The 19,419-nt window shown below is 37.2% G+C and overlaps 1 protein-coding gene across 2 annotated transcripts in view; it reads right to left on the reverse strand.

Annotated features, from left to right (window-relative positions):
• Window positions 1-3,301: 3,301 nt before the first annotated feature.
• Window positions 3,302-19,419, reverse strand: part of GABRG2 (gamma-aminobutyric acid type A receptor subunit gamma2) — a 100,437-nt gene continuing 84,319 nt past the window's right edge. The window contains exons 7-10 of one of the 2 annotated variants that reach the window (XM_014842753.3): window positions 15,068-15,220; window positions 9,329-9,534; window positions 7,147-7,170; window positions 3,302-5,739 (exon numbers count right to left, since the gene is read on the reverse strand). In XM_014842753.3, the coding sequence (XP_014698239.1) occupies window positions 5,464-5,739; window positions 7,147-7,170; window positions 9,329-9,534; window positions 15,068-15,220 (659 nt within the window). In that variant the 3' untranslated portion in view covers window positions 3,302-5,463. The remainder of the gene's footprint in view (window positions 5,740-7,146; window positions 7,171-9,328; window positions 9,535-15,067; window positions 15,221-19,419) is intronic. The other variant, XM_014842754.3, reaches the window with a different exon arrangement.

Below are 19,419 nucleotides of genomic sequence, written 5' to 3' on the forward strand. Positions count from 1 at the left end.
GCTCCATTATAATTGAATTCTTATCTGACTCCTCTATCATATTATGGGCATTTTGAAGCAGAGAATGTCCTAAAATTTATTTCTTCCTGCCCTCACAGTGCCCTATGTGAGGCTCACAATATGTGTTTACTGAAAGTCTTATATTGAATTGAACTTATAGATGCTTAACCAAAACTTATTTTATGAGGAACTTATTCTAGACCCATAAAAAAGCACAAGTAATAGAAAAAACTATGAAGAAAATTTATATAGCAGGGAGACAGAAGATAAACAACCTGATTAAAGATGCAAATGGATAGTGAATTATTTATATCATATTCTTGTCACAGAATTGTTCATTTAAAATTTGTTGACTAAGAGGATTGGATGAATGTAAGTACTTAGCTGAGGTAAACATTAGGATTGGGCTAATCAAAAATCATACCAAGTACTGGAAGAGATAAAAGAAAATAGCCTCTTGTACTTGAGTCAAACTGGGAAGGGTTCATGGACCAGGTAGAATCTTCACTTCGGGACTGTTACAGTGCACTGGCTGAGAAAGGCGTTCTAGGCCTATGACAGTATTTCAGAGAAGACTCACGGAGGAAAGAGGACAAATGAGGCAAGACAGCTGCATGGCGATATGACAGAGTTTAGGAGAGTCTGAATGTTAGACGGGAAACAATAACATGAGACCATAATAAACAGCAGAGGAGTGATAGAATCAAGATACGTCAGAAGCAGAGGGGGCCAAATTCCCTCATTTACATAGGAGAGACTGAATCTCCCAAGATAGGAACAATTAGGAAAATCCCAAGATGTAACTTTAAGTCTTATCCCTGGTTCAGTGACATTTTTTTCTTTTTTTATGGGACGAGTCCTCAAAAATGAGTCCTCATGTTCCTTTCATTAAGGATTTTGTAAACTTAGCTACAAAATAATTTATTGGCTTAGTTATATTGCAAAAAAATGGAACTACACATTTATTGATAATGTTATTTATGTTTATTTAGCAACACAGTTAGGTATTTCTATATTTTTAAGGGAAATCATCTTTTTTACCTTTTAAAAGATATCTACCTTTGTATCTTCATATGTGTCACATATAGTGATTTAAACGATACACTTCTCACTTAGGAATAGTTACTTACCAATACTTAGCTCTGGAATTTTCGTTCTGTACATGCATTTCCAAAGTGTGGCAAAATGTCAGTAAAGATGTATATTGTACTGCATTCCCACAAAGTGGAAAAATGTAGTAATTAACTTCAAAAATGATAATCGTTATTCTTAAACACGGTAGACTATGAGCCTTGTGCCCTTTCTTTTCTGACATTTCACATTGGTGCTGAGGAAAATTAATAACATCCAAACACTCCTTGGTATTAACTCAGTTATTCCTTACAATAAAACTATGAGTTATGAACCATTGTTATCCCCATTTTTCAGATGTGGAAACTGAGACAGAGAAAAGTTGGATAATAAGTCTTGACGGGGCCAGGATTTGAACCTAGGTAATCTGGAGCAAGAGTCTCTGCTTTCCCACTTTGTTTTACAAACAATAATACGGAAAAACTTTTCGTTATTGTCCCAAATATAGCAAAAGAATGTTATGACTGGATTTTGTAATTGGTTTATAATTTCTAACTTAAGAATGAGTAATAATAGAACACTGCCACCAATTTCCCGATGTAGTAGAAAGATTGAGCTTGTAGAGACTAGCTATAGGAAACACTTTGGTTGTCTACTGTCCCAAACCCTGAGGGACAAACTCCAGGTCTGGAATTTTTCAGATGATTCGAGATCCCTTCTTTCAAATAGAATTCTGAAAGCAGTGGGCAATTGAATGTTGATCGATCATTATATTAAATAGAGAATAAAAGAAATGCAAAATCCTTCAACTTATCTCTGTTGCTAGATATTCTAAAATTTCTGTCTCATTGCAATTAAAATATTCAAAGTGAGGTTAAAGTCAAAGAAAGAACGCATCCTCAAGTTTGACAAACTTTAAAGCATTGACAGAAAGATAAAGTGTTCCAGAATTTCACTTCCAAATCCTGAAACACTATGAGGCCCCACAGAAAGAACCATCCCTGGGGCTCTCCCAGGTTTCCCATTAACTGGCTATGTGACCTTTGGAAATTCAACAAGGACTGAAAAATGTAGCAGAGTTATTGGTCTAGGTCATTCTCCCTTTCTCCTACCCATTTGGCAAAAATCCATAGTGACAAAGCATAGAGATAGCAATTTTTGACATAATCCCCAAAGACTGCATCATTTGGTTAATTTAATTTGACCTTCATCACAGAGAAAAATTGTTGCTAGTAGTCAGAATAATATTGAGACTTAAAATAAGGGATTAAGGTCGTAGAATAAATATGCACTCAGCTAAAGATAAGGGCATTGACTTAGACAGAAGACAAGACCTAAGTGAAAACTATTTTTTTACATGTCTGGAAGGTGAAAGATAGATGTTTAAATCGGATGTAAGAAGCCACGAAGGGCCAAGAGTATGACAGGCAGAAGAAGATTAGGATGACTGTGAAGGATTACGCTGCATTATTCTTTTGAGAATGTCAAAGGGTTTCAAGAAAATATCACACTGTCTCTGGAGCATCGCTCCCTATGTTTTTAAGTTTTGGGGGTACAGAGAAGGGTTCTTTGCCTTAGAAATAACTAAGCTAATGTGTGAAATTTTTTCAACAATGAACTCAGATTTTCAACTTTTGATTTACAAAAGGTTTGCAAAGCAATACTCTTCAAAAATAAAATTTCATGATATAGAGTCACATTAGAGCGTATGTGACTACTGCTGGATCTTTTAAGGAAAGCTGATGGATGGAGGTGGGAGAAGCACGGCAGCAGAGCTTGGAAGGCACTGGAAGGGAGGGAGGGACCTCTTGACCATTAATTGAGTGTCACTACATAGGGTGGCATTATTATACCTAGTTTATAGTGGATAAAATAGAGCCTTATAAAGGATGAATTGACAATTGTCAAACAACTGGCAAATGGTAGAGTGGGATCCCTATTACGACTGACAGCTGTGTCCATATTCTTAACCACACCACAAGTTTTGAGGTCCAGAAGGCTTGAACTTTACTTACTTCCTGACATTTCTGCCTTCTGTCTCCACTCCACATCCCAAATGCATCTCTTAGTTCTTTTGAAGCAAGTAGCACCACCATGCAAAACATGATCACGCTCTTCACAAATAAAGCTCACATAAAGGGAAGGCAGTGTTGAGGAATGAGACAGGAAAGAGAGGGTCATGATATTAAGACAAACAATTCCAACCAGACCACTGACACGACACCATGGATTAGAATGCAGCATTTTTATTGTAAAAGTCCACATATTAGGCAATTCCCTTTGTGAAAAGGTTTTCAGATACATAGACAGGGAGCAGCTGATAGTTAAGAATCAGATTATATGTAGTATATATTCATATTGCCAATACTATGCACACATTGGAAAGCTAGCTTTTTTTAGTGTCCCTGTCATGGAATACATTGCAAGTTGACAATAAGAACATGTTTCTCACTGTTGAAAATTTGCCAACAACTCTCCCAAAGAGTTAACATTTAATGTTAACAATTCAAAACAAGAAAATAAATAATTCTATTTACATGTGTTTGAAGTTATATACTAGAGCACTGATGTAATAAAGGTTTGTAAAATTGGCAGCTAAATGTGTTTCAAGATTCATCCAGATGAGTTGATGATGACTTTACATGGTTTAACGAAGCCGCTCTCCTTTTCTACCCTTGTTAGATTATCTATAAAATTTTATTAGCTATGATTGAATTCTGACTTAGAGTAATGATTATCACAAGAAGAACTGACAAAGGGTACTATTTTAGAAAAATAAGGATTCGGGATAAGTACATGAAAATGGAGCTCAATTCACCTCGTTTGAAGTCTGAGACAACCACTTCCATGTGATTACAGTATAGTTGAATGAGGCCACAATCCTAGGCTCAAACTGAATGTAAGTCATTCATTTGTTCTTTCATTTTTTAAAATTTAATCATCAGTACATTTTTTTCCCCATAGGGCATAGAATACTACATTCTGAATGCTATTCAGGTATGAATCCGGCTTATGCCTGTCATATGTCCTCAAGAGGAACTGTGGATGAGTCAAGGCTGACTCATCCTGAAACCTGGAAAAATAATACACAAACTCTAATTATGCCCTGGGAGACTCAGTTTTGTACACAAATATAGGACATAATTGTTGTTTTAAAAAGAGTGTGGACATTGGCTATAATAAATTTTTGATAATGAATACAAATAGCCAATATTCTTTGGATCCTTCTGTTTATTTCTACAAGATCAAATATCATTTGACAATGCCTACGTGAAAAGATCAATCACTGGTTCCAGGCCAGCACGGAGAGATTCACCAGAAGCATATGAAGCCAATTCACTTCACACCATATTTTGAGCACCATGTGCCAGTCACTATGCAAGGTGCTGAGGACCCAAAGAGGAAATGACAAGGATTCTGCCCACAAGGCACTCACAATCACTAGAAGCAGATTTTGAGATGGAGAATAAGTTCTGCTATGACCTATCATCCTAAAAGGAAGAAAAAATAGCGACAAGCAAGTACGATTACTTTATACTCTATGAAACTGGGCATCTTTAGAGGTGGCAAATGTTGATTATCTAGTCTATGTTTTACTTAAAGTGTTTTAATATGCCATACAAGGAAAAAAATAAGCTTTTTGAATCTTCATGCATGAAGGAGAAGGTAGTGAAATTTTGTCCCTCCAATTCCAAACCCAAACCCTTATAATGACATTCATGATTCTTTTACAGCCCAAAGACATAGAATAAAAGACAATACTTTATGATGTTAACTTCAATCCATTTATTTTGGCTCTAAGGAGATGCATGCATTAAACTTGAAGCATTCTACGTTACTGAAATATTTACATCATTGTACATGTGATGTGGAGGAAATTTTCTTCCTATCTTGTGATAGAGGCGTAATAGATTTCTAGTCTAGGCTCTTATATTTGAAGTGAGTTGTGATTTTTCTCAAATGAGGGACACATTCTATTGGGATGAAATATACCACAACTTGACCCCAGGTGAACATAGGGTACAGTTTTGGACCTTTTGCATCTAATTGCATTTTGAATTGAGTAAGCACACCACCACTGTAAATAGCCATGACTTTCACTATTTCAATTGCTGCAGCTGGAAAATATCTTGTTTAGTTTCAATGTTCTTGCTCTAATTCACTTTGCCTTGCAGGTTTGAAACACAGCAAACATTATAATTCAAATTACACTTATCAAAGGAGAGTTGGGCGCAAACAATATGACAATAATACAATTTACCAGGTTAGAACATAGAAACAAATTCAGATCATTATAAACACACAGGAGATTTTTTAAGTGGACTTAGAAAGAACATCTTCTCTCCATGAGGTTTAGTGAATAAGACCCATATCAATAAAACCCATATCTTTTCACAGATAAAGGTAGGAGACCCAATAAACCAGATTGAACAAGCAGAAGGCAGTGGGGAAGAAGATCCGCGCATAGGAGTCCATTTTGGCAATACGAATATGTATCCTCCCGTGTCTCCAAGCTCCCGTTCGGCAATCTTCAAAACAGCAGAAAAAACTGGCACAGTCCTTGCCGTCGAGACATTCATATCCATATTCTTCATCTCTCTCTTGAAGGTGTGTGGCATTGTTCATTTGAATGGTTGCTGATCTTGGTCGGATATCAATGGTAGGGGCCTGAGACAAGGGTAGGGAAGGACACAGATCAGAGTTAACATTCCTGATAAATCTTAGACTATTTCTCCACAATGCCACCAATGTGAATGATGGATCTGAAAATGAGTACTCAGGAAATTGCTATGACATTGTGATCTACAATGGTAAAATTGAACTCAGAAGGAGAGCACATTTGCAGATTTCAAATTTTGAGCTTAAGCAGTGCAGCTGAAAATAATACCATCAAGCTAAGAGCTATAGCAAGAAGATTGAACACCAAAAGAACTCAAAGTTTAAAGATATAAATCAAACAACTACATGGAATCTTATTGTAGTAAATATTAGATGTGAGATTGGTTACATGAAGGCATTTAATGGTGTGGCATGTGAGTAGAACAGAGAAATAAAAATGCATCAATTTTGAAATCAAATTTTGTGTCATGCTTACCTATAGTCAAATAGTAACCTCCATTACACTGAGAAAATGTTTAAAAGCTTTTAATAGAAAATGTTAAAATATGTATAAATATAGACGTTTCCTGAGTTTATACGACAATGGTATGGCTTATGTTTTAAAGGAATATAGTCCTTTGTCTAACATTCACCATCTAAAAGCTTCAGAATGTTAGCAGTGTTTACCTACATGTGAGTGAAAATTCAGAAAAAAAATGTTACTACCTGTCAAACTCTTTTTAGCATTTTGGAAGAAACCAGTACCAATTAACTGAATGCTAATCTAATCTTTACTACTAGACCAATTATCAAATTGTTACAAAACTCAATGACATTTAATATTAATTTGGAGAAGTTAGTTTTAGGGTAACGTAAACACCAATCCTATGTCTCTGAATCAGCTATTAGAATTCAACTGCGAATAGAAATCTCCTTGTAATATTGCATGATGGAGCCAAAAGGCCCCTGGATCCCCTGGGAAGAAGGGATGGGTATTTTAACTTAAAACATTTCAAAGAGAGTATTATTTTTACAGAACTGACAGGTAGAGTTCAGACCAGTGGAGATTATTAAATTTATTTATCAAAAAACAATACTATTTTGAATTAGGATTTACAAAATTAAATTTAAGGGAATGTAGGATATATATAGTATACGGTAGGTGCACCCAGTGAAAATGGATCACATTTTCTTCTGAGAAGAGAGGGTAAGCTTTGGCTTTGATGTTTAAAGAGGCCCTCTTTACTAATGACATCTCATAGAGTTTATAGCTTCATGTAAGGTCAAAACCTCTGTGAATTAGTGTAGGGTTGCTGAATCAACTCTGGAAATCTATAGAACTTTCTCCATCTTAACTGTTTTATCTCTAGTAGAATGCTTAAATGTTTACTCATAAAAAAATAAAACACCATGTAAGCGTTAATAGTTAAATTTAGCAGTTGCATGCAGTGAATTTCCATTCCAAAAACATTATACCTTGAAGGAAAACATCCGAAGAAGCTTTGGGTTTGTAGACAGAAAAGAGAATCGCATTTTTTTAATTAAAAGAAAGAGAAAAAGAAAAGAAAAAAGAGACAAAATAAGATAAATTAAAAATACATTTTGAAAACATAGTAAGTGAAATGAACTGAAATTATAAACACAGAAGGACAGTTCTGAGCTTGGAATAAAGTACACGGCCTAAAGTTGGACAATGGAATTTGGTGATTGCTAGTGAAATCTTCAGTAAATTAATCCACAATTGTCTAACTGCAAAAGCCAGCGTTATTCACTGGCAAGGAAACTTTTACTGCCCAGGTTCCCTGTGTAGAAATACTGTGATTTTATTTTCTAATTATCATCAAATAGGCCTTAATAGATGAATCTTGACACCATGAACCAAAAGGCATATTAAATAGGAAAATGAAATTTCAGCTTCTCATTCACAGCTTGGGCTCTTGCTAGTTCTGGTAAATCATCTAATTGGCTTAAAAGCGGGAAATGCATGAAATTCTCAGGTAATTTCATTTTGTCACTTTCTTTAATCTCCTTTTTCCTCTGCCTTCTTTTCTTCTTCTGTAATGTTCATGACCCTGGATTAAAGAATCCAAGTGTTTCCATTTCTGCAACAGAATCCACTCTGCAATGATGATCCACTCAGCTGTTAGAGAGAGCCAACGGGCTTTTTCCAAAGGATACTTCAGGCTTGTGTGAAAGCCATTCCTCACATCCTTGTGACAGCTGGCAGGTAATAATGCTGAGTGTCAATAGAACCATCTTTTGGGGGGGAAATGGAATGGAAAGTAAAGGAGGGGGGAAAAACAAAACACAATACAACAGGGAAAAGAAAATAAGGATAGAGAAAATGCAAAAGCAGAAACAGGCAAACAGACAGGGAAGGATGGGACTGCATAAAGCGTAGGGAGTATTTGGGAAATTAAAGATAAGCATTTCTTTTTATTAACCATCAAGAATAACCATGCTTCTTTCTTTACCTGTTACAAATTCTTACATTCAAATAAACATATTCCATTTGTAGAATTTCACTGGGGTTTCTGGAGATGCAACAGGATACAGCCTAGACTCGGCTAAAGTCCCTCATTATAATTCAGTCCCCAAAGGTCTTAGGTCAGATTGCTATGCACTATTATAGCCCTCATGAGCCTTAGAGCAGAAGACCAGGAAAGGCTATAAATTTAAGAGGGTAGGGTGAATTCCTTTGCCCCTGTCTTGAAAAGTAATGGACCTTAACTGTCATGGTGTGTCCTATGAGCCAGACACTGTGTTTAGGTGGGTAAATGGGTAGCTACGTGCTCTCTTCAATATCCGTGATAAAAGACAATTGCTTTAGGCATTTGTAGTTGTGCCTCATTATCTCCCTTAAAATTTGGTGGCAAAGTGAAGTCATCCTTTCTGTTTCCAAACCACCAAAATCAACCCAGGTTGGTAACAATAAAAATTATCAACATTAACCATCATCATCAACTATTAATGGTAAGGACTTTTATTGTTTAAGGTACCATGAAATACTTTTTACTTCCATTACCACATTTATTTCTCACAGCAGCCCCATAAGATATGTATTTTTTGTAATATATTCTCATTCTATATATGAAAAAATGAAGACACAGGGAGGCTAAGTGACTTGCTCAAACAATAGATGAGCCATTTCTTTTAAAAACAAAAAAGAGACACTTAGCTTAAAACCAATAGAAGTCCTCTGGGGGCAACACACAAAAACACACACACACATTAAATTATTTGCAAAAGTTGGTCCTTGAAACTTCAAGAATCTTGTGGCTTCCTAATAGAAAGCCTTGGATGAAAATTTTAATTAAAAATATCAATAATTTAAAAAACTATAGCAAAGTGGCAGAAAGATGAAAATCAGTGAGACCTGGAATAATAGCAACTAGAAAAATGCATGCATTTCTCAGAAATGGTTATATTCCCCATGAAATGAAGAGAGTAAGAATGTTCCTTAGAATCAGGTCTCTCTCGAGTAACTAATGATCATAATGAATCCCTATGGCCCAGCCAAACAAACACATTCATTTTTCAACTTGGAGCCCAGTGTTGAGGCTTAACCTGGAGATAGTCTAAGCAAGACCAAACCAAAACAAACCGGTGGTCTTTCTGCATAAAAATTTCAGTGGTCCCAATAGGAAATGATACATACAGGGTTTTTCTTCTTTTTGTCTTTGTCCTTGCTTGGTTTCCGGTTGCTGACAAAATAATGCAGAGTGCCATACTCCACCAAAGCAGAGAAGACAAAGATGAAGCAGACAGATACAAAGAGATCCATTGCTGTGACATAGGAGACCTTGGGGAGGGACTTCCGGGCAATAGTGCTGAGGGTAGTCATTGTCAGGACAGTGGTGATACCTGAAGAGAAGCACAATAAAAATTTTGTGACCATGTCAGCAAGCTGGGTAAGTGAGTCACTACTGAGACTAAACTTGTTTTGTGACTTCTGATAAGCAACCTCAGCAATGGGAAAGGGAGTTTAATTGGAATTCATTTACTCCGTACACAAATATTTATTGCCTGCCTACGATGTATCAGCTACTGTGACAAGCACTGCGTATATGTTGAGAAATAAAATAGACATGGTCTCTGCCCTTATGTACCCCACAATTTAGTGAGAGAGAACATTATGAATCAAGTAAATAAAGAAAAGTATAACTACAAATTATGGTCTGTGCCATGGAGAAGAGCAGGGATGATGAGAACCTAGTTAGATGGATGTTGAGGGAAGGCTTTTTTGAGGAGGTGAGGTTTAAGGTAAGCTTAAAAAAATTAGAAGAAATCAACTTTTTAACTATTGGCAGAGTAAATAAATTAAGGGCAGATGCTGAGGAAGGAAAACCTTCTTTTTTAAATTTTTAGTATACCTAGCATCTGGGGAGGGGCAGGGGTATCAAGGTGATGCTGAGGAAATAGATAGAAGTTCTATCATGCAGAGCAAGCAAAAAGTTTGCATTTTATTCAAAGCGCAAAGAGAAGTCATTTAAAGGTGTTAAATAGAGGAGGTGAGCTGTGTGTGAGTGACATGTTCTGATTGATGCATTCTTTAAAGACTATTATAGGATGAAAATAACATCATAACTATTATTTACTGAAAACGTCGTTGTGCAAGGTACTGTGATAAAGATTTTATGGATGGTCTCTCTTTGAATCTTTATTGCAGATATTTTTATTTTGATTTTATAGTTGAGGAAAATGAGGCTAAAAGACCAGCTCCATATTGAACAGTTAGTAAAGTACCAGGAGGATTTGAACATAGGAATTAAATGTCTGATTTCAAAACCCTTCTTTGTCTCATTGTACAACAGGGCCCACCAAACTAGCCTTCCCAATGGTTGTTTAATGACAGGGAACAAAGTTAAGAGAACCTATATGCATCTACCAGAGAAGGATCAGGGACTTTCCTTCTGTAAAAGCTGTGTTATTTATAACAAAGGCAACACGTACTCAGTATTTGAATAGGTTCTAGCTCCAGCAGTAGGAAGTGAAGTCAACGTAACAGTCTAGGTCTCAGTTTCCCATCTGTTGGACTAACTCTTTGAAGCCCCACTCATTTCTTACCATTCTGATTCTAAATTCAGCATTTCCTATCATGACTGGATGCATCTTTCTGTACTCCAAAAGCAGGAGTCCTGAGCCTTTACCATCTCCAGCTTTGTGACTTACATTTGTGATGAGGAAGAGGGAAAAGGGGAAATTTCCATCATCTAAGACTGTGCAATTCTACTACTGCTGACCAAGAGATTTCCAGGAGACAGTCAACTGTCAAGATCAGTGGTGGTTGAAATAACTTCGCAGAAAAGAGTAAGTTTTAATAGAGGAGAGGGATGATAAAGGGAACTGTAGTTACAAACTACAGCTATTGCACCTTTCCAACACTATTGTTACTGATTACAGAATTATCCATCTCCCTTTCTAGTCGATAATCTCTATAACAACAGACAAGACATCCATCTTGATGTCCATAGTAACCTCTCAGTCGAGTGTAGTGCTAGGACTCAATAATTATCTGCTGAATGAGTAAATGAAACAATCAAGGGATAGTGAATATATGAAAGGTCAAAGAGACTCAACCCACATTTGAAAGTAGGAATCCATATTGATGACTTGTGGGAGAGAGTTTTAATTTCACATAACAGTCGCTAACTTTTAGAGATCTCTTCCTTTGGCCATGGACTGTGTCAAGCACTTTATATATTATCTCACAAAATCCTCACAATGAGATAAGCACTGTTATTCTTTTTTTTTTGCAGGTGAAAAAAAATAATGAAGCACAGAAAGAATAAGAAATTTATCCAAGCTAGTAAGTGATAGAGATGAAATACAAGCCTAGGAAGTCTGACTTCAAATGCTTTACCGTGAACCACATTGTTCTATTTCCTCTCTGTAAAGAGGTACATAATATGTGGCATGAAACACCAGACACTTGGGAGCTACAGTAGATTCCTAATTCAGGATATGATGTGGGTCTGTGGGTCTTCCATGTTGTCGTGACAGAAACTTAGGAATGCTTAAGTATCTCGTCTAGAGACTGGGGATGGTGTGGGGAGGACCTCATAGGGTTCTTCTCAAGATTAAATTAAATAATGTTCACAAAGTGCCAATTCCTAGTAAAGTGTCGATAAATGTAAGATTTCCCAGTCAGGGAACCACATGAGCCATCTGTCGGTTGTCATACGGTGGTAGCTGCATATTGCTGTGCTGCTAAAAGCCATGCTATCAGTATTTCAAACACCAGCAGGGTCACCCATGGTAGACAGATTTCAGCAGAGCTTTCATACTAGGAAGAACCTGGCCACCCACTTCTGAAAAGAATTGGCCATGAATACCCTATGAACAGCAGCGGAGCGTTGTCTAGTACAGCGCAGAAAGGTGAGAGGATGGTATAGAAAGACCAGGCAAGGTCTGCTCTGCTCTACACAGGGTTGCTGGGAATCAGAATTGTCTTGACGGCATAAACTAAAAATTTACAAAGTTCTGCCTGGAGCTACAGGGACGAGTACAATGATGAGTGGACAAGTGGGAGTTTTAACTGATTCTCCAACCAACAAGATGGCTTGATGTGGTTTTTAAGTCCAGTCTTGCTAAGCAAAGAAATTAGACTTCTCTTACCTGCAGTAGATGCAAAACTTCCATAGCCTTTACCAATTCCTCCAGTCTTGGCATGAAGCAAGCTCTGCAGGCATGCTACCTCACCTCAGATTGGGTCAGAGTACTAATTGAGTACTTGGGTCAGAAGTACTAATCGGTAATTTCATTGTTTCATCCATTCTCATTATACTATGATTAAACCTCACCAGCTACCACCTCTGTACCAAGCTATATTCAAGTGTTATAAACTCCAGGATGAGGATTCCCCCAGGCTCTAGTGGTCTGAGCTCAGAAAGCAGCCAGAGTCTCCCAGCCATGTGAGTCTACTTATCTCATTCATAAAACAACTTGGTTCTAACTGTTCTGTGGCAATAAGCCTGAAATCTACAAGTGGTTAAGGTCACCTGGCTTAACTCTTGATTGTAAATATTGGAAAAGGTAACTGGACCCAGTGAAATCTAGGTCAGTGTTCTAAAATGTGATTGCACATTAGGATCACAGGGGAAATTTCTTTTCTGTCTCCTAACCCCCAGGCCATGCTGGCAACAAATTAAATAAGCGTTTCTTGGGGGCGGACTAAGGCAGATGTATGTTACAAAGCCCCCTAGTGATTTAAATGTGCTGTATAATTTAAGAAATACTGATCTAGAGAAGTGAGACAGCAAAGTTAAAATAGAGAAACTTGCTCAACCCAGCTGCCCACCTTTCGCCACAACTGGCCTTCGACAAGGCCTCACACCCAAAGCAAACCTGGGTCTCATTAGCTAAGGTGCAGATCCACCACCTACTGGTTGTGTGACCTTGTGTAAGTCATTTAACCTTGCAGCACCTCTGTTTCCTTAGCTCTGAAAAATGTGGTAATTTTTATTATTATTACAGCAATGTCTACATGCAGTTGTGAAGAGCAGAAAAGGCATGGGAACCAAATAGAACATGTCTGACTTGTAGTCAATGATCATATAGGAACACTAAGCTGCTATTTGCTCAGGGGCCTCTCCCTCATTCCTCATTCCTCAGCTCACTCACCTTGATCCCTCCCACCATGGTCTTTTGCCAGTGAGCATTCATTTAATGAATAATTGAAGTGAGCTACCCGAGTGGCCATAACAGAGATTTTAACCAGTAGGAGTCTGAACTTCAAGAGAAGAGATTGATTTGAAATCTTTTCTTTAAAATATTTTTGGGATGAGTAGATTGGAATGCATCAGTGCATTTGTTCCATCCATTCACAAGTGCATACATTACTTGAATAATCATTGAGGTACCAGCTATATGCCAGGACTATACTGGGAGTGAAAAAGACATTTACATTCTGATATGAGAGACAGACCTAACATGTAATGCAACACATTCACTCAGAGTGACAAGTAATAGGCTCAACATATTTTGGGTTTAATTCAGCATGTAGCCTTAGACAAGATATTATAATTGTTGAATAGGACTTATAAAGTACCACATATAACAGAAAAAATCAAAATAACTATTTCGAAACAGATGGGAGACTAAATTAGGTTTGGAAGAGGACAAATATGCAAATGATGTCTTTTTTTCCCCAGTAATCGCTTCTGCCCTTGGTTTTAATAAGCTGGTACAGATCATTTTGTCAGAAAATGACTACGGCTGCTCACATTTCTGAGGCCTCATTATGTTTTGTGCACTTTGCATGGAATACCTTATTTAACCTAATAAAACCCCACAAGCTAGGTACAGGAAATGATAAATATTTTACATGTGAGGAAATTGTGATCTATAGAGATTAAAGGGCATTTCCAAGACCATATTATACATATGGGTTGAAATCCAGATTTGTTAGGTTTCAAAATCCAAGCTCTTTATTATTGCATGAGCCTGCCTCTCTAGCTGAAGAGTGAGCAAGGGATGTGGTTCTAGTTTTCACATGGCTGATGAAACAGGATTGTGGTTTTATAAGTCATCTTTCAGTAGCTCTATTCTTACTTAGCTAAGTCTTTAAGGAATTTTATGTCAGTATGAAAATTTTGTTCGTGGGTCTAGACTCCAAAGATCTTATGAGTCTGCGGTTTTGTTATAATCTCTATGAGCCTTCTTCCTCATGTGAGGAAAAATGTGTGAAAATCCAAGACAAACATCACCACATGCAATAGATGGAGCAAATGGCAAATAATCTTAAAAGTGGAGGGGAGGGGTTCCCAAAATTTCACATGTAATTGTGTTTTCCCAAAAATAATCCTTTCAATGGCTCTTTTATAAAGAGCCAATTACTATGTATGTGTGTCTTCAAATATCATCATGATAATTATGCACATTAGAATTAATCAACAGCCAATGGTATGTTGGTAAATGTGTGACAATTGACTCTAGAAGAAGAAGCTCCTCATCTTTAGTGTGTGTCTATTTCCATGTTGTTAATACTTTCCCTTTGGCTGATTTCAAGCTACAAATGTGATATCACTGAACACATCGCTGGAAAAGGGCAATCAGCTCTCACGAACTGGTGTGAGCAGCTCCAGCATATAGCTGCCCAGAGACCAAGACCAAAAACTCTGTTGAAATTACAAATTTGGTTATATCCTGGTTAACTGAAATTTATCAGGAAAAGTTACGGAAGAAAACCTATTGAGGTAATTAAGGAAAACAGAATTAGGAAGCTTTAAACATTGTCTTTCTTTTTTTATATGCTAGTTTTCTCTAAAATGAAACAAATGGCATTTCTATGTAATTGCTGACTAAATTCAATGCAAATCAATTTAGAAAAGGGAGCAAAGATCACTGATATTGGGTACTTATCTTGGGATCTACAACACCAAGAAATGAGTCTCACCTAAAGAAGTCCTGGCTGGAACAGCATCCTTATTGATCCAGAAAGACACCCAGGAGAGGACGACGATGAGCGTGCAGGGGATGTAGGTCTGGATGGTGAAGTAGCCCATTCTTCTGCTCAGGTCAAAGTAGACAGTCATGACCACGTAATCTCCTGCCGTAGAACAGAGATAGCGCCACACAGCGCCTTAGCAAAAACTGTAAGGCATTTGCACACAAACGTATATTCAACTCTCATGTTCACACGTTTAAATTGAGAGCTCTGTACAAGGGATATGTTGAAAACTATCTTCTACCCACCTGAGTTAGAAACCAAAATAAAGAGGCAAAATCCAAACTAAACGGAATTCTGATCCTTTTAGAAGCAATGTGACTACTAGATAGAAGGAAACATTTGTGAGCCTATTGATCAGATTTTCTTATCTCAGGTTATTTTTGATGGTTCCTTCTCTGCCTACTTAATACACACAATATAAATTTCTCTTGTTTGGTGGGAAGGGAGAGGAATAGTGTTTCTACACTGTGCCTCTGTTGCCTGTAATGAATCCTAAGGTTTGTAGCAATTTCCTCTTGTTTTCAGGACCTTTCTTCATACAAACTAGAGAGGAATATCCTGGTGTTGACACTAGTAAATGACTATTTTACTCAGTTTATAACAAAAATCCTGTGCTGAGATATTTTTCTCATGTTTTCATTGAATCATATGGTTTTCCTTCATAGCAGTTACTTCAATTAGTAATTTCTTATCTGCATGGGTCCACAAACTGTGTCTATTCTAAGCCGTCATTGCACTACAGTACTTAGCATCCTATTTGATTCCAAATAGGCATTCATTAACATTTGTTGAATAAATGATCAAATGAATGAAAACATTTACAAGTTTAAATATAAAGAAAAAAATGAAAAATCAAGAAGCTGGGGCCAGCCTGGTGGCACATCGGTTGAGTGCGCACCTTCTGCTTTGGCAGCTCAGGGTTTGCCGGTTTGGATCCCAGGTGCGGACATGGCACCGCTTGGCAAGCCATGCTGTGGCAGGCATCCCACATATAAAGTAGAGGAAGTTGGGCACGGATGTTAGCTCAGAGCCAGTCTTCATCAGCAAAAAGAGGATTGGAGGCAGATGTTAGCTCAGGGCTAATCTTCCTCCAAAAAAAAAAAAAATCAAGAAGCTGTATTCTGGAATATTTGGGTTAAAAAAGGGAGCTTGTGGGATCGATCCCATGGCCTAGTGGTTAAGTTCAGCGCATTCTACTTCGGTGGCCTGGATTCAGTTTCTGGACGCGGAACTGTAACACCCGTCCACCGCTATGCTGTGGCAGCAACTCATATACAAAATAGAGGAAGACTGGCCCAGATGTTACCCCAGGGTGAATCTTCCTCAGCAACAAACAAACAAACAAAAAAGGAGTTTGTGTAAATAATCCAGAGAGTAGAGTAATAAAAGAATCAAAGAATAACCACATAGCTATACATGAGAACAATTTAATGTGACACAATGTGAAGTCTCCGAGTTTTTACAATCACGATGCATGCTTTGCTTTTAAAATTTTGTGTCCTTCATTTTGTATAATTCCAAGTAAAATTTTAGAGAATTTTAATTTTTGATTTTAGAAAAGATACCTTGGAGACATATCCTAGTTACTATATTTTTATGTTTTCTGTATGTTCTTAGAGAACATCTGTTTCAAAGACTTTATCTGCTCTTGCAATGAGAGGTGAACACATGAGACCACTTTCCAAATGTTGCTTCTTCTTTCTTTACTAAATTATAATTCATCCTAAAATGCATGGAGAATGAAATCTGAATCATGAGTTTTAGTTTAATAATTTGGTTTTGTGCCTGCGTTTCTCTACTTACTTGGCTGATTTAGATCTGATTTGAAAATAAGTTACTTTAGAAGCCTCGTGCAGAGAAAGTTGACTTATTAGGGTGGGTTATTCGTATTCAGTCCAGTTCTTCCTTCCCACTCTGAAGCTTTAACTCCGCACCCTCCCAAGCTACTGGGACACAAAACCCTTTGTGGGCTCCTATTCAAGGGAATAAAAACTCTCCCCTAACCCTGCAGTGTTTCCTCACTGGGGTTAAGACTACCTGCCAATACTGTCCTTTGGTGGATTGATGTACTGTTTCTTGTCTGAGTCAGGTCTGGTTAAGGCAGTGATAGTGACGCAGACACTAACTGGGAAATAAGCTTCCACTGGAACATCAGTTCCCTCTCGGAGATCAACACATAGCAAATTATTTAGCAATTATCCCTCAAAACTTGAAGCTATGAATTTCTTATTGATGATAACTAGATTTTGATTCGTTCCCTGGGATTATGATTCTTCTGTGTTGATTTATCTGGACTTAAGCTATTTAAAGCCAAAGCATTTTCTAAATTAGTTTGGTCTCTGCTTTTGTTCTAATTTAGAATATAATACATACAGGCAATGAATGAGAAGTAAAGACATTTAATTTGAGATGATCCCTATTAATGTCTATCTTTTTTTTTTTTTTCCTGTTTCCTTGATTTGAATACCAGAGGCAAATGCAAGCTAGGAGAAACAGAGAGGTTTTCCTCTAAAATAATATTCAGGGACACTTTTTCCTCCCTATTTTCCAAGTCCTTGAGAGTTTTCTGCATATTTTAAACACATGTTTAAGTGAAACTTTACAAATTATAATATTTTAAATAAATCTAGACAATTTCAGTAACTTCTTTTTACTCCTTATCATGTAAGTGAATTAGAATCTATACTTCGGCATTAATGATCTGACTCTTTTAAAGGTGAACTTTAATTTTGCCTGAGGTTAAGAAGATAATTATCTCAATTCAATTCTCCACTTCCCTTTAGGTCAGAATCTAAACTTCCACAGCCGATTTATCTATCAATTTCTATTTTAAGGTAATAGCTTCTGAGCATCTTTCATCTTTGCCAGCAAATTCAAAGCTTTTCTACCGGTAGATTACTGATTCAAACTTGGGAACAGGCCATTTAATAGCAAAGCAGCTTCACAGTGACAGTCTGATGCTTGTCTTATCTCTAAGGCCACATCGCTTTTTGTATTTTTAAAAACTCTTGGGCTGAGGAGCCTATAGATTCAAATCCCCTTAAAGGGCCGCATCAGTGAATCCCAGGCCCAAAGGTTTAAATGCCAACCAAGGCAAAGGGGGTTATTTCAGCCACTTCAGATTTATTCTGTCTACTGACTTTTTCCTAACATATGATATTTAAAGTCATAGCATTTTATAAATTAGTTTGGTCCCTGCTTTTGTCCTAATTTAGAATGCAATAGACACAAGCTATGACAGAGGAGACATATAATTTGAATAACCCCTGTTAATGTCCATTCTTTATTTTTTGTAATCTTCTTATGTCTAGTTTTAGGAAAAGAACATCAACATTAAAGAACAGTGAATTCCAACTATTATTTTTTAGCTGTGTTGTTAACCATATGAAAGCTTTAAAATTCAACATTTATTAGGGCATTTAGACTCTTATTTCATGCACGAAACTCCTCTTAAAAACTTAATGATTCCATGGTAGAGAAGTGTTTCTCTCTGTTGAACACCTGAAATGATAAAAATAATTATGTTCTAGTTACCAGTAATGAGGCCGTACTATGTGCCAGCACTGAATGGTTTGCATATATTATCTCTAAACATCCTAAACACTTTGTTGGGATGGTGAAAATACTAAGACTTCACTTTGTTCCTCTCTCATGATTCTTACTCCGTCCACTTCAATCTAGTTGAATAGAGTATATATTGTTCTACTAGGTTAACTTTGAAGGTTTGGTTAGTGTTATACTTTTCTTTACATTCCTTTCTCTAATCTCTTCTTTACTTAAGTCAACAAATTTTTTGCGGGGGCGGGGGGGGGGGGGTGCTGAGGAAGATTTGCCATGAGCTAACATCCATTCCCAATCTTCCTCTTTTTTAGCCAAAGGAAGATTAGTCCTGAGCTAACATCTGCCAATCTTCCTCTATTTTGTATGTGGGCCACTGCTACAGCATGGCCGATGAATGGTGTAGGTCTGCGCCTGGGATCCAAACCTGCAAACCCAGGCTGCTGAAGCAGAGTGCACTGAACTTAACCACGAGGCCATGGGGCCAGCCCCAACAAATATTTTTAATCATTGCTATGCATAGAACACTATATTAGGAAATGTGGAGACTATGACCTATGGAATCTCAAAGTGATTGTAAATTAAATGGGTTAAATGGGAACAAGATTATTTTCTCTCTGATTACAACTCAGGCAGACAGAGAGAAATAATGAGACAATGTATTAAATCCACATTTATCACCCCTCATTAAACCCTTGAATCTCGGGCATAATTCCATGAGGTTGACTTTGACTATCAGC

The sequence above is a fragment of the Equus asinus genome, chromosome 9 (genome assembly GCF_041296235.1).
Source record: "Equus asinus isolate D_3611 breed Donkey chromosome 9, EquAss-T2T_v2, whole genome shotgun sequence".
Lineage (NCBI taxonomy): Eukaryota > Metazoa > Chordata > Mammalia > Perissodactyla > Equidae > Equus > Equus asinus.